We start from the raw sequence: 14,266 nt of genomic DNA, 5'->3' as shown, positions 1-14,266 counted from the left end.
TGGTTATCCATTTATCCTAGGAAGACCATGGCTAATGAAAATGCGAGCTTTGCAGGATTGGGAGAGTGGGAAATTAATTTGCAGGAATGACAATCATAAGAAGGTTGTCTTTGACATGAAGGAGCAACGCCAAGAGGAGCTCCATGAAGAATCATCTCAAAGTGAGACGGAAGAAGGTTGGACCGATAGCACTTCAGAAGAAAGTAGCGGCAGCATTACTGAAGAGGAGTCTTCCATCGAAGTCATGGGGGTAAGGTTTAAGCCAAGAAACCAAGAGACCTCTTGTCAAGGCTTGGAGGAGGTAGGTCCTCAAGAGAACGAAGGTGTTCAAGATGAAGGGATGCTGGAAGGTATGCTATCAACAACACTTACAAAGGATGAAAGAGAGGAGTTCAAATGTGTGCTAAGAAACTTTCCTAGGCTTTTTGCTAAAGACTACACCGATGTGCGTGGAGTAGATGCTGTCCAACACAAAATTGAGTTGAAGCCAGAGGCCACACCTAAGGCTCAGAAGCTACGAAGGCTAGGAGTCATCAAGGAGTAGGCTTTACTCAAGGAGGTAAGAAAGCTTCTAGCAGCAGGGTTCATTTATCCAGTGGAGAATTCAGAGTGGGTCTCTCCTGTTGTTGTCACTCCTAAGAAGAACGGCAAGTGGAGGGTGTGTGTGGATTACCGTCCCCTCAATGAGGCAACAAAGAGAGATCACTTTCCCCTCCCATTCCAGGATGAGATACTAAATGAGGTAGCTGGTCATGAGAAGTACACTGTGTGCGATGGTTACTCAGGTTACTTTCAAATAGGGATTGCACTGGAGGATCAATTGAAAACAACCTTTATCACTCCTTGGGGTTGTTATGCTTTTAGAGTCATGCCATTTGGTCTGACAAATGCTCCTGCAACATTCCAACGTTTCATGAATATGGTGTTTCAAGCATTCTTTGGAAAGTCAATTAGGGTGTTCATTGATGATTTCTGTATTTATAGCTCAAAATCATTGCATCTACAAAGGGTAGAAGAAGGTTTAAAGAAGCTCTACGACATGGGAGGTCAACTCAACCCCGACAAGTGCCATATAGGTGAGGATGAAGTAATCTTGCTTGGTCATAAAGTTTCTTACAAAGGCATTGAAGTGGATCCTTCGAAGGCAAAGGCTCTTATTGAGCTACCATCACCCAAGAGTCTTAAGGAGGTCATCTCATTCATTCAAAAGGTGAAGTATATGTCACGCTTCATTCACTTAGCCTCGGAGTTACTTCACCCTTTGCAAAAGTTGACACAACAAGTAGAATTTGCATGGTCTGATGAGCTTGAAGAGTACTTTTGTAACATTAAAGTCATTTTGTCAGAGCTACCAACACTCATGCCTCCTTGTTGGGAGTACACATTCTTTGTTAGCTCTAGTGCTGGGAAAGAAACAATTGGTGCTGTGTTGCTACAACAAGATCCCCACAGTACAAGGATGCGACCCATCTACTTTGCTAGTAGGGTCATGAATGCTTTGGAGAGAGACTACACAGAAGCAGAACTCATGATGCTTTCTCTCATGTTTGCGGTGAGAAAGTTTAGATCCTACCTGCTACCAAAACCTTTTGTAATTCTCACTGCAGAAAATTTGTTCCCTTGGGTGTCATCTCAAATGAATCTTAGTACTAGGATCTCAAAGTGGATTATGGAGTTGCAAGAGTTTCAATACTCTTTCAAGGTAGAAGATAGTGTGCGTGCACAATTGGCAGGGATTCTCACTTATAGGGTGCACGAAAAGGAGATTAAGGTGCCTGAAGTAAAGACCCTACCATTGCCACCACCAAAAAGTATTCCTAATGCTTTTACCTTGTTCTTTGATGGAGCTTTTCGTCGAGCCACAGGAAAAGCAGGGGGAGGGCTAGTGTTGCTCAACCCAAGTGGAGAGGTGGTCATGAAAGAGAAGTTCAATCTACCAAGTTCAGCTAGCAACAATGAAGCAGAATATGACACTCTACTTCATGGTTTGAAGATGTGCATTGGCCAAGGGATACAACGTCTCATGGTAAAAGGAGATGCACTTCTCATTGTTAAACAGATTTTAGGCATTTGGGCATGCAAGAATGAAAGCTTAAGGACAAAAGTTCATGCCATTCGTAGGCTATTTAATCAATTTGAGTAGGTTCAATTATATCATATTCCTAGGAAACAAAATGAAGATGCTGATTTACTTGCACAACAAGCCGTTGCATGTGTAAATAAAGAAGTGCAGGTCATCATGGTGGCGGCTGCTGTGAAGCAACCGAGGTACCAGGGATTGGAGTCATTGGCTCCCATCATTGGCTACATTTTGGAGGGTGAGTTTCCACCAGACTTCACAAAAGCTCAGAAGAGGAGACTCATGAAAAGGCAAGCATGTATCTCTTCCTAGAAGGCTCCCTCTATCAAAGAGGGAAGGATCAAGTGTGCAGAAGAGTACCAACTATTGAGGAAATTCCAGCCATTCTAAAAGGTTTTCATGAAGAAGCATGTGGTGGTCATTTTGCCCAAGAATTAACTGTGAAGAAGATTTTGCTTGCGGGGTATGTTTGGCCAAGCTTGCATGTGGATGTTCAACATTGGTGTAAAAGCTGTCACAATTGTCAGATAAATGGAAATAGAAGGTTGGTGCATGGCCCGAGGCAAATAGTGCTTGCAAATGGACCCTTTGAAAAGTGGGGCATTGATGCCATGGGTCCTCTGCCTAGGACAAAAAATGGTAAACTCTACATTCTAGTGGCTGTAGACTATATGACTAGGTGGGTGGAAGCTCAAAGTGTGGCAAGAGTGAATGAGAGGACAGTTAGCAAGTTTGTGTACAATCACATTTGTTGCAGATTTGGCACACCTTTGGAGATTGTTTCTGATAATGGTCCAGGGTTTAGGAAGGGCTTGCTCACAGAAGTCTGTGAAGTACTTCACATTCTACATCGTCACAGTACACCCTACTATCCCCAATCAAATGGTTTGGTAGAAAAAGCTAATGGTGTCATTACAGGCATCATTAGAAAGATGGTGAAAAACAAGACAAAGTTGTGGGATGACTTCTTGGATGGTGCCTTGTGGGCGTATCGAACCACATATAGGGAAGCCACAGAGTTCACACCATTTCACTTGGTCTATGGTCAAGAGGCTTTACAGCCAATTGAACTAAACATTCCAACAATGCGACTTCATGGCAAATCAGCACAAGATGATCAAGAAGCATGGATGGATCGACTTCTTACCTTAGCTGAGCTTGAGTGGAAAAGAGAGGCAGCATACGAGTGCTACAAGAGGAAAGCTACGCAGGCGAAGGAGAAGCTTGACAAGAAACTAAAGGACAAAGGCATCAATGAAGGAGATATGGTGCTGAGGTATGACAATCGACTCGATAATCGTTTTGATGCCAAGTTTGAAACTAGATGGCAAGGGCCATACATAGTCAAGTCGGCTTTCAATTCAAGTTACTATCAGCTTATGGACTTGAATGGTAAAGAGCACTCTAGGAAAGTAAACGGGTATCGCTTGAAGCCCTATTTGAGTCGCCTTCTACCAAAGGATCTACCAAAGATCTGTCAAAAGGCCACTGTCTCATGTAAGTATTGTTACATGAAGCATGAGTGTAACTCTAGCCAAAATTCCGAGGGGCCAAACAATGAAGATCTTGTCAAGGACTCTGAAGCACTCTCTTTGGAAAAGATGCTCTATGATGGTACATGAATATACCATCATCCAGGGGGAGGGCTAATGATAGCCGTTTTTCGGCTCTTTGTAATTACCACAGTGAGTTACCTCACCCTACCAAAATCACCCAAACACTGTGGCTATCCCTACCATTTCACTGTACATAGGCGTGCGTGAGTCACGGGACTTTTCCCATATCTTCTTAAAAAACCCTCAATTAGCTAGTCATTGGGCTAGTTGAGCCAAATATATATATATATATAATATATAATATAATATAATATATATATATATATATATATATATAAGTATATTATGGCCCATGCGTATGTAAATATTTCTTTATATATAGGGCCTAAATAAAAGATTTTTTCATAATTATTTTGGTATTTATTTAAATATTTCTACCTAGGTGTGTGTTATTTATACTCTGTACATTGCCTCACCATTACCACAATTTTTTCTTACCATTTTTCATACTCTTTATTCCATATAGAAATATTTTCATGTAAGCTTCTCTTATATTTGGTGTAACTCCACCCCAACAAAAATCCAAAAAAACTAGTTTTATTTATGTGTATATTTTTTCACTATTTTGATTTTTCCCTTCCTACATCTATTTTCTTTTTTTCTAAAAAATTAGAACACCAAAAATATTTATCTTTTTATGGTAGCCTCATAATGAGGGAGATTTCTTTTGACCCCTTTATATTTTTTTCACTTATATTATTTATATTTGACATGTACATATTTTTTAGACCCCTCAATATTTGATTTTCTTAGTTGTACTATTCACTTATATCCTAATCTCAACAATATCTTCAATTATAGACCTACCAAATAAGGTCAAGGGTAGGCGGCATGCATACATGCACTATGGAGGGCTCACTCTTGGAGGTATTCAAAAGAATCATCCAAAGAAGGACCCCACAAGGACCTTTGCAGTGGAAAAAAACGGTCGGTTTTGCTGAATTTTTAAAGTTCACTTGCTCTCCGAATTTGGAAAGGTGATACAAACAAAAGTTGTAGCTCGTGGGCTGAACTTTTGCCTCAAATTTTTTCATATTTTTTTGAGCTACGAGCTGTGAGCTATGATTTTTTTAGTGGACCCCAGTTTTCCCATGCTATGCAGCCACACTCTCTCTTCCACTTTATCATTTTCCTCTTTCACACACACTTCTCCACTCATCATCCCCATCTCTCTCACCACTCCTCTCTGCACACTACTCACCTTCTCCTCAACCTTGAAGAATAAGAGAAACCATGGTGAACTCATACCTCCCACACACAATTCCATTCCAAAATTGACCACCTAGTCTCATTTTTCCTCCTCTAAATTACCCATATCTATCAAAAAACCACAAAATTCAGCCTCTTCTCTTAAAAGACAGCATCATGGTGGTTGATTACTCAGCTTCAATTACCTTGTCTCCCAAGGAAGGTCAAGAGTGGAGAAAAAATGTACCGTCAAAGCTAGTGGACCGTCAACAAGCGTCAAAATTGGCCCTACTCAAGACACTTGGAGCATCAACCTTGTAAGAAATCCACCTTTTCTTACCTCTTAAGAGTTTTTCTTCCTTATTTGTATCCTACATGGATACTCCCATTGTAAATATCCAATTCCATTTGTAAATTAATACTAACTCTACTAACACTAACCCACTATGAAAAGTCCTATCACCTCCATTTCTCTCCTCTCTCTTTCCCCACCAACTTCTTGATAATTCCAAGCAAAAGAAATTAGATAAATTGCTGAAAATCTAACCCAACCATGGTTAGAGGAGTAACCCTAGCCTTCAAAAATTGCTATAAAAGGAGGGTGTAGCTAGCACAAAAGAAAAAGCCATAAGCAAGAGCACTATGCTATAGCTTGAGAAGCCAAGCTCAACCTCTCTAGAAGGAGCTCTTGAGTGGAAGCTCATTGTCTTATGCATGTGCATGTGTGGTAATAGGGGATTAGCAAGGGAACTCTATGCCATTGTAAGAGAGAGAGTGATCATTCAATTGAGAGTAGGAAATCTATCATTTCTCCTACTAGTGTAAGCCCAACATTTGCTGAATCAAGGAGGGTGGATTTGGACTAAGCTTGGATACTTTGTCTCCCTTCCAACGTGAAGTAATGGACAACAATGATACGTAAGTGTCTTGGTGTTTTTTGTTAAGTTCTTGATAGCTTGTCTCTGGTGTTGTCATCAATCTAGCCATAAATCCCACATACTGTAAGAGGGCGACAGGGTGGAGAGGACTCCCCTGGCTTTAAGACAGTGATTGGGGTGGCTTTTTTTGTGATGTGTTGTGGTGAAATTTACGCAAGCTATGTTGAACAAATACTAATCTCACTTTGATTTGTCATGACAGATTTGTAAGAAGGTAGTAATGCAACAAGCACCCCCTCCCCCTTTCTCTCTCTTTCTTAGATATATAGTTGTGTTTGCTTGATCATTGCCGATACGTTTCAAAGCAGCCCGAGCACTATCTCTCTCCCTCTCTCTCTCTCTCTCTCTCTCTCTCTCTCTCTCTCTCTCTCTCTCTCTCTCTCTCATGTTTTAGTGTGTGAGAGTGTTCCATTGGTGTTAGGGTTAGTGTAAATTCCTTGCTTGTTTGTGGGTTGCTCTAACGATTCTCCTCTTTTGCGTCCTAGTTCGCTCTTCAACTAGGTGGTGCCCCTTGTGTAGTTGGGATTTGGCTGTGGGTTTGTTGTTTTGGTTTGTGTTGTGTTGTGCCCCAGCCCCATTGAGCAGCACGGGAGCCTCGAAGGGTGTCTAGAGGTTGCTCTTATTGTTGCCCGCCCCGGACCGCCTCACTACCTTCTAGATTGTGATAGGTGGATTAGTTGCGTCGTGCGTGTGGTTTGACGAAGTCATGAAATTTGTCAAGATAGCGGCACATTTTTCTTGAGTAGCTTTTGAAAGTTCAGTCAAGTCAATGTTGTAACCAAATCGCAGCTGCTCCATTGCGTACAATGTAATTCCTTCAATTTTTGTGTCGAGGAGTTGTTGTGCTTCAACATTACGCAACATACTCTCATCATCCTCGTACTGGATATCAAGCTCTTCAAGTATTTGCTTCATGAGACCTGCAGGATATAGAAGCAAGCTTGTTAGCACGACAGATAGAAGGCATTATATTTTCCTTTTCTAATAGTACCTGTTGTCATCCTTTCTGTGTTTGGTGTGGCCATCGTTTGGTCTAGAGCTTTATATCTTGCGTCGCACTTGTTCATGAAGTTGCGACGCTCTTGAAAAGTATGGAACCCCTCAATATACGCATGGGGTTTCTCGCATGCTGAGTTTGCCAATCTCATTTGCTTAGTCGTGAGGTAAAATCTCTTAGGTTGTATCGCTGGTTGCGTTTCCTTTGCGTTGTTCGTGTATTGCTTGAAGAGCTGCACAGTAAAATGAGTGATTGATTTGCATGTGTATACACAGGCAGATGCAAGATCAAAGAAGCGTGCAAAATGTACCGTGTTGTGATCCATTGTTTGATTCAATTTCCTGCACGTAAAAAAAATTATTTTGATGACCTCTTGCAGTATTTCTGAAGCATAAGATCTGACAAACATTTAAACACAAATGAATGAAGTGAAAAAGGGAAGAGCAGTAAATTTACAAAAGGTGGATCAGAGTGAGCAGGGGTGATAGGGAAGGTGTCTCAGCAGTGCAGCATATTGAACATGACAAGTCCACAGAAGAGAAGACAAGCAGTTAAACAAAATTTCCTGCTTTATATAGAAGGCAGTTACAAGGCGATTTCATCTGTTTAATAGAAAGAGGAATTGATACTGAAGAGGGCGTAGGAAACATTCCCGGCTAGAAGTTCAAAAATCTAGATGGTGTGAACATCTCTGGCATAGGTAGCTCTAGTAAATGTAGCCGAGTTCGCTCAGTGACGCGTGATAGCATCACGTATAGAAGGCCAGGGGTGAAAACTTCTTTTACAATGAGCAAGACGTTGGAGTTAATTGTTGCGCCTTGGGACTTGTGTCCAGTCATAGCGTAGGCGAGAGCTAGTGGGAATGTGGATTTATGGTACCAGTGCCCATTGAATGTCCGTCTGCTATGCTTTGATCGTCGAAGTGTAAGTTCCTGTTTGAATGTGTCGAGTGTGACTTTGATTGCTTTGACGCCTCCCTTTTCATCTTGGAGGATTTCGTCTACGCAACATAGTGATCCATTGGCTGCTCCAATTGTTAAGTCTATGTTCTCTGTTATCAACGCATTTGCTCCTTCTGCTATTTTGTCAATTGCGTGGAAGTCGGGATCTTCAAGCCATTCTTGGAGCTCAGGGACGTTGTGTGCATTTGTCTTGAGGCCGATTTGGATGATGTGACTATGCCGATGGAAGCGTTCCAAGAGAAGGTTATTATAATATCGAGCGTCACTCTTGTGTGTGAAAATGATTGTCATATTCCTATCCATGTGTTGCTCTATTTGATACCGCGTTATGATGCGATCACCGAGCGCATCGTGGATCTCTTTCTTTGTGGGGAGCCTGACTCTTATTGTATTGAGGAACTATGAAACAGATATCTTTTGCATGGCGCACTGAGCAAGACATAATGTACGTAGTAGCAGTGGACCAATAAGTGGAGCTTGTGATGTGGCATGAGTAGCAATGATCACTTTGATGCCTGCATACCGGCGGAAACTGTGTCAAATCACCGAACAAGAAGAGCTTTTATTCTTTGAATGGGTCTAGCAGTGTGCCGTTGGTGACATTCACAATTTGTCGTACTATGAGATCAAAAGTTTTCTTTGTCAACATAGAAATCTCGTATATGATAATCGTGTCTGCTTCTTTGATACTGACGTATCTATCATCAGTTTCGGAGATTGACAGGGGATACTGTTGTGTGCGCACTGGTATCTTGAATTGGTAATGGACAGTTATTGCGATGCTGCTTAACCTCGTGGCTGCTGCACCAGTCGAAGCAGCGAGTGTGACAGTTTTCCCTTGCATTATGAGTTGGCTTGTGATATATCTTATGAGGAAGCTTTTGCCACTGCCAAGAGTGCCTGTGATCACATGCAGACCACCCTTTGCTATTGTGAGCTTCTTGTAGATCTCTGCTTGTTCAGATGTCAGTGACGCGTTCTGGACGTTTTGAAGCTCGTTTAGAAGGGCAGAGATACGAGAAGTCGTGTCCTGTTGCTCGTAGTCTGTTTGCACATCTGGAGATTGAAATGAGGTAGCCTTTGTTGAGGATGTCTTCTGTAGTATCATGTTGTGAAATTGGTGTGTTTGATCTGTCATGAGCATATTTCGTTGTGTATACTCTGTGATGTACATCTCAAGGTCCTCATCTGTCATTGGACGGTGTCACTCTTTGAAATGATTGGTATTTGCAAACAATTTAGTGCCACTTATGTTGCTGAGATAGGCTTCGACAGTAAAGAGGCTGAGATCAGCTTCAATTTCGCAGTGTCAAGGCCACCTAGGCCTAAGCGCTCTGCATCTTCTGAGCGGATGTTGAGATGGCCCATTGGTTCAGTTTTGAGTGCATACTTCAGGAGGTAATAGGACAATGATGAATTGGTGACCCGCTGTATATTCATATGTGCACCCCATAGCAGAAGCAGTGTAGGGTGGTACGGTACGACATTTCTGTCTTCATGCCGGGGCCTGAAGTATTGCCATCTGTGATTTTGTTCATTGAAGACTGGGTTTGGATTTGGCTGTGCATGAATTGGAAGACTGGGTTTGGATTTGGATTTGGATTTGGCTGCGCATGAAATGGAAAACCGTGTTTGCATACTCCATCTCTTTGACCGTGGTAACAACTTGTATGACACTTGTGAAGTTGTTTCCTGAGCACGAGTTGTCGGAGGCGGCTCACTTCTGGAAAAACCACAGTGCTAGTTTCTGGCGGGATGTATGCAGTTATCTTAGCAGATAGTTGCTCTTTGTCTTCTTCATGCATCCACAGTATGACATGAGCATGCAGTGATCCTCTATTTTGGACCTCATATCTAACCAACTGGTGTTGCACACGGCCCAACACACCTTTCGCAAGTATATATTTGGACATAAGCATTTGGAATTTAGTGTGGAAGGTGAGGGCACATTCGACCGGGCAGTCTGTCCAAGTGAAGGAGGCATTCAAATGACCTGCAATTAGCTCGATCGTGTCAATCTCAGGCCATCTTGTGTCCGTGACCTCATCGGCAGTGAAAGTCAAGAAGAAATCAGGCATTCCCCATTCGTCCACCATTGCTATCAAGTCCTTTAGGTTCTTGTGGTGCCACGAGCAGGAGCCTGGCATGCTGGAAGGGGTGCTGTACTGAAGCACATGTCTCACAGTATCCTCATCAGTTGCTGTACGATTGGCCTTCTTGTAGTTGTCAATGTCCCTTTGCAACAAGCTCGTGTGTGTATTGTTAGCCAACATAAGAGCCTGCTTTAGTTGGTACATTATGAGCAGGTATGGCTTGTACAGGGTGTAAACGGAGAACAAAGTCGATGCACGTATCTTTACATATATACTGAAGTTGATTTTACCATCATATTGGCCTTTCCCCGAAAGGAAACAGGAATGGAAACGCTTCCGTCTCTATTGTGATGTCGTTCACGGAGCTTGATGCGGCAGGCATGTCGTTGGGCTTGAAAGTAATTGTTCTCTCAAGCAATTGTTGACGGTCACGGAGCTGCAGAGAAGCAAATTCGTAAGTATCGCTAGCGGTGAATGCTCTTCTCCTGGCTTGTTCAACGATGTTTTCGATGATACCAAACATCAAACTCGTGTCAAGCTGCGCCATCAGTGCAAACGGTGTGTTGTCTTGTTGGTGCTGAATGATCTTGCTCACACTATCTTGACTTAGTATGCAGAAGCCAAGCTTCTTATTCGGTCGTTCAGCCATCGACATGTACTTCTATAGTACAAATTTGTTCTCAAGATTGAATGCAAGTATGTCTGCCACTTGTGATGTAGCTAGGTCTTGCTCTGTGAAGGTTTTTCTATGCTCTTTACTCCATGATAGCAGAGGGTTATCTAATATTGAACATCTGTCTAGTGTACCACGTGCAATTGTTGTCACTGTTGAGATGGCGTTGATAGATATGTCAATGACGCTCAGTAGCTGTATGTGAAGCTGATTTCCGTTCAGTATTCTTCTTGTGTAGTCTGGAAGTAACGGCACACAATATCTACGCCGTGCACTTGAGTTCTCACAAGCGGGGCACTGCACCCATTGTGTTTCTATTTGTGTAGCCTCTAAGCTGGATACCAGTAGACTGCTAGCAAACATTGCAACCGATGTCTCGTCTGGAGCTCGAGTACAATGAAAAGAGGCACTTCTTTGGATGAAAACAAAGCATATGCTTAAAGTTCTGAATGTCGTTGCTATTTCTGAACTCCATCGGTGTACTAAATTGACAATATCAATCCATGATTGTGAGCATGGTAGAAATCTAGCCTTCTTCTTGATTGAAGCGTGATGTCTCACTTTCGATTTGCTGAGGTGTGTCCTACGCTTTCGGTGATGGTCCATTGAAGGCTTCAGTCGGACTCAATCTTAATGGTTCAATGCGATCAGATCCTTGTGATATTTAGTTAGTAGTCACGGCTAAGCAACGGATAGTTCAAGCGCTTGAAACAACTATGTACCTGGTGCTGGATTGCGCTATTGTGGGGTTTCGGACTGAGAAGAGGCAAGCGGTAGCTGATTTCTTGAATGTCCCTTGGAAAGAATAAGTACGAAGCGTTAGAAAAGTAATAGCACAATGTTTAAGGTTCTGTGAGTAATCTCATTATTTGTATGTGTTCTTTATCTCTTATGTTATAGAAAAAAAAGAAAATGTGCTGGTGTCCCTGCACGAGGGAGTTTGCACAGTCCTCCCAATTTTTATAATACGAGGGAACGTGCCATTCCCACGGCAGCATGCAATTTTTGGTGTGTTCCTTTTTACTGTGTCCTCAACGTTCAAGATTAAAATGTGGCACTTTGTACTCACAGCACGTTGGAATATGTCACCGTTGCAAATGTAGAGGAGTTGTGTCCAAGTTTCTCTTGATCTGTCTGCAATGAAACACGATAGAATTAGGCCATAAGTAGTTGCGCCTGCAGAAACGAGGTGAGTAAGGTAGTTGAAGGTGGACATACACACATAACTGCTATAATTGCTAGTGAGACCCCTTTATCCTCAGCAAGGACACCCCCTACCCGTGCATAATAACTCTCCCCTCCTAGACGTTGCACAAGGTGGACATGGTCTCAAAACATCAAATTAGTTATCCATGCAAGATGCACTAGCAAGTAATGAAGATCTACAATACAATTGGCAGCATTGTGAAACGAGCAATCACCAAGCAAACAATTAGAGCTGATAAGATGGATTTTCTAGTAGTGTTGTGCGTTGTGACTAGCCTTGTTCTGCTAATGCCATCTATGTACTCCATGGCCCTCAAGGTCCTCGAACTACTCTTACTGACAACATGCAGTAGATCGTATTGCACCAACGCTACTACCACACCCTGCATCATCGCCACAAACTCTGGAGCATTGAGTTTTAGGACACCACGGCTCTGTCTAGTGGGTATAGTGGGCCAAGGTGGGCTCGGCAAAGAGACGCTCTTGGCTCACATTTTAGAAGAGCTGCAACAATCACAATGTGCATTCAATCATGTGGCACATGTGGAATTTGTGAATGAAAGCCCTGATAGTATGGGGATCAGAGAGACGCAATCATCCCTGTTGTGGCAATTAGGAGGTCAAGCCACATAATTCCAAAGTGTGCTGGCGGGGAAAGGAAAATTGAAAGAAAGGCTGGAAACTCTGCAAACATGAGGAGCATCTGTATGCATCGCCATCGACAATGTCTGGAGAGCACAAGACTTGGAAGATCTGCTTCCTACAAGATTTGCAACTCTTCTGCCATCACTCCGTATTTGCATCATAATCACATCATGAGCGACGAGTACAGTGGACATGCTGAGTTCTCACTGAGGGGAAATCCTTAGGTTCTGACATTCAAGCACCATATCTGCAGAGCCACGTGCACTCAAAAAAGAGGCGATTCCCCTCTGACTGCATTGTATCAATAGAGGTATTTTCCATGTACGTGGAAACGAGATCAACAAACATCTTGCATTTGATATATGATGATTGCCTCAGACAAACAAATTACCCATAGCTGTTGAGAAAATCGATCTCGCAAATACATAGCAGCACACTGGGAGTTCATGTTAAGGCCGAGCAGAGTCACCCACGAGCATAAGTGAAGTGGTGTGACTTAACTTTCCACATTTGAGCAACAGAGACCAACATTAAATCTCAGAAAAGCAACACACATACATACTTTGGAACTCGCATACATATACGTTATTGTATGCACAAAGACTCACAAGCATCCAGCCATATCCAAACTTGTCAAAAACGACGACGCCTCGTGATGAATCAGATGTATCCAATGCAAAATTGCTCAAGAAATTTTACAACAGACTTGTAGGCAGTCAATTTCGCTGCCAGATCTGCTTCTGATGCAGATCCTTACAACCTTACAAAATTATGACTAAAACCAAGAAAAGAGGCCTTAATAGCTAAGCAGCAGATCGAGATGCATATATCTTGCCTACGGCGTGGAGGAGTGCGACAGCTGCAATGAAGCAGACGCTCATGCCGAGGACGAAGGTGCGGTTCATCTTGAAGCCAGGGGCGTCGTCTGTGTAGAAACGCAGCATGTTGCTGCCACCGACGCTTCCATTGCCAAGGGACGTGCTACCTGCACCGCTTCCCCCAACCCTTCTCCTCCGAGCTCCCACGGTTCCTCGTGGTCCAGCTCCTGCTGGCGCAGACATGGCTGATGATGAAGGAGAAAGAAAAGGAGACGATCATGAAACTCCCACCTTCCATCCCGTTTTGTGGAACGTGGTACTTCAACCAACGCGTGTAGAACTGCCGCAGACTGTGGAGCTTGTCTCTGGAGAAGATCAACCTGTCGTCAATCCTGCGCACTGTCAACCTCCGAACTGCTCCGCTGTTTACTTTTATTCCACGTAGCTTTTGATGGCGTAGGAGCTTTTGACAGGAGTCTTCCTCCTCTAGCGCAATTGATAAGTGACTTAAACTCATACACATAGCCCCAAAAGTGTAGGAAAAAACTAGGCTAAAGGTTTTTTCTCCTCCTTGTGATCCTTGCATCTGAAGTGATGCTTCTCCATCTTGTCAGACCCATCTGCCTTTCTTGTCAGCATGTGATGGGTATTCTAAGCAATCTTTTTAGGAATTAGACATGGTGCACACTTTGTACTATCATAGAGCATAGAATTTTAAGTCATCCATAGCAAAATCGTTGGGCCTACTCTATCAGTGGCTCTTAATGGGATAAGTCACCGAAGGCGAAGTAACCCAAAACTTCTTCAAGTAGATGTCTAGGTTCTAGCAGGCTCGGCCTGAAAGATGCATCGCGTAGCCAACACAAAGTTGGGAGGCAAGTATAGAGAGAGAGAGAGAGAGAGAGAGAGAGAGAGAGAGAGAGAGAGAGAGAGAGAGAGAGAGAGAGAGAGAGAGAGAGAGAGAGAGAGAGAGAGAGAGAACCTGAGGCCTTTTCAACCGATTGAAAACAAGGAATAAAGTGGTGAGTAAACAAACGCATGGTGAGGCCG

The 14,266-nt window shown here is 42.9% G+C and overlaps 1 protein-coding gene and 1 pseudogene across 1 annotated transcript; one reads left to right on the top strand and one right to left on the bottom strand.

Moving 5' to 3' along the window:
* Positions 1-6,995: 6,995 nt before the first annotated feature.
* LOC147418941 (uncharacterized) lies at positions 6,996-12,592 on the bottom strand. The gene is made up of 5 exons (XM_086505899.1): positions 12,446-12,592; positions 11,617-11,681; positions 11,270-11,342; positions 7,130-7,160; positions 6,996-7,051 (listed from the first exon to the last, which is right to left on the bottom strand). The coding sequence occupies exons 1-5, from the start codon at positions 12,590-12,592 to the stop codon at positions 6,996-6,998; spliced, it is 372 nt and encodes a 123-aa protein (XP_086362025.1).
* An 865-nt stretch (positions 12,593-13,457) lies between these two features.
* LOC147418940 (uncharacterized) overlaps positions 13,458-14,266 on the top strand; it is a 35,393-nt pseudogene continuing 34,584 nt past the window's right edge.

This window comes from Adiantum capillus-veneris, chromosome 29, assembly GCF_014529385.1.
Source record: "Adiantum capillus-veneris isolate H3 chromosome 29, ASM1452938v2, whole genome shotgun sequence".
NCBI classification, from domain to species: domain Eukaryota; kingdom Viridiplantae; phylum Streptophyta; class Polypodiopsida; order Polypodiales; family Pteridaceae; genus Adiantum; species Adiantum capillus-veneris.
Note: the sequence above shows the minus strand (reverse complement) of the source record. Positions and strands in the feature narration are given on the sequence as shown.

Excerpts from the sequence above, each read along its gene's own strand:
- LOC147418941 (XM_086505899.1), bottom strand. The coding sequence starts at position 12,592 with ATGTCCACTGTACTCGTCGCTCATGATGTGATTATGATGCAAATACGG. Across the intron at positions 11,682-12,445 it reads TGCATACAGATGCTCCTCAT|ACAGATCAAGAGAAACTTGG; the intron begins GTTTGCAGAGTT and ends GTTTCATTGCAG. Across the intron at positions 7,052-7,129 it reads AAACAATGGATCACAACACG|CTCTTCAAGCAATACACGAA; the intron begins GTACATTTTGCA and ends TTTACTGTGCAG.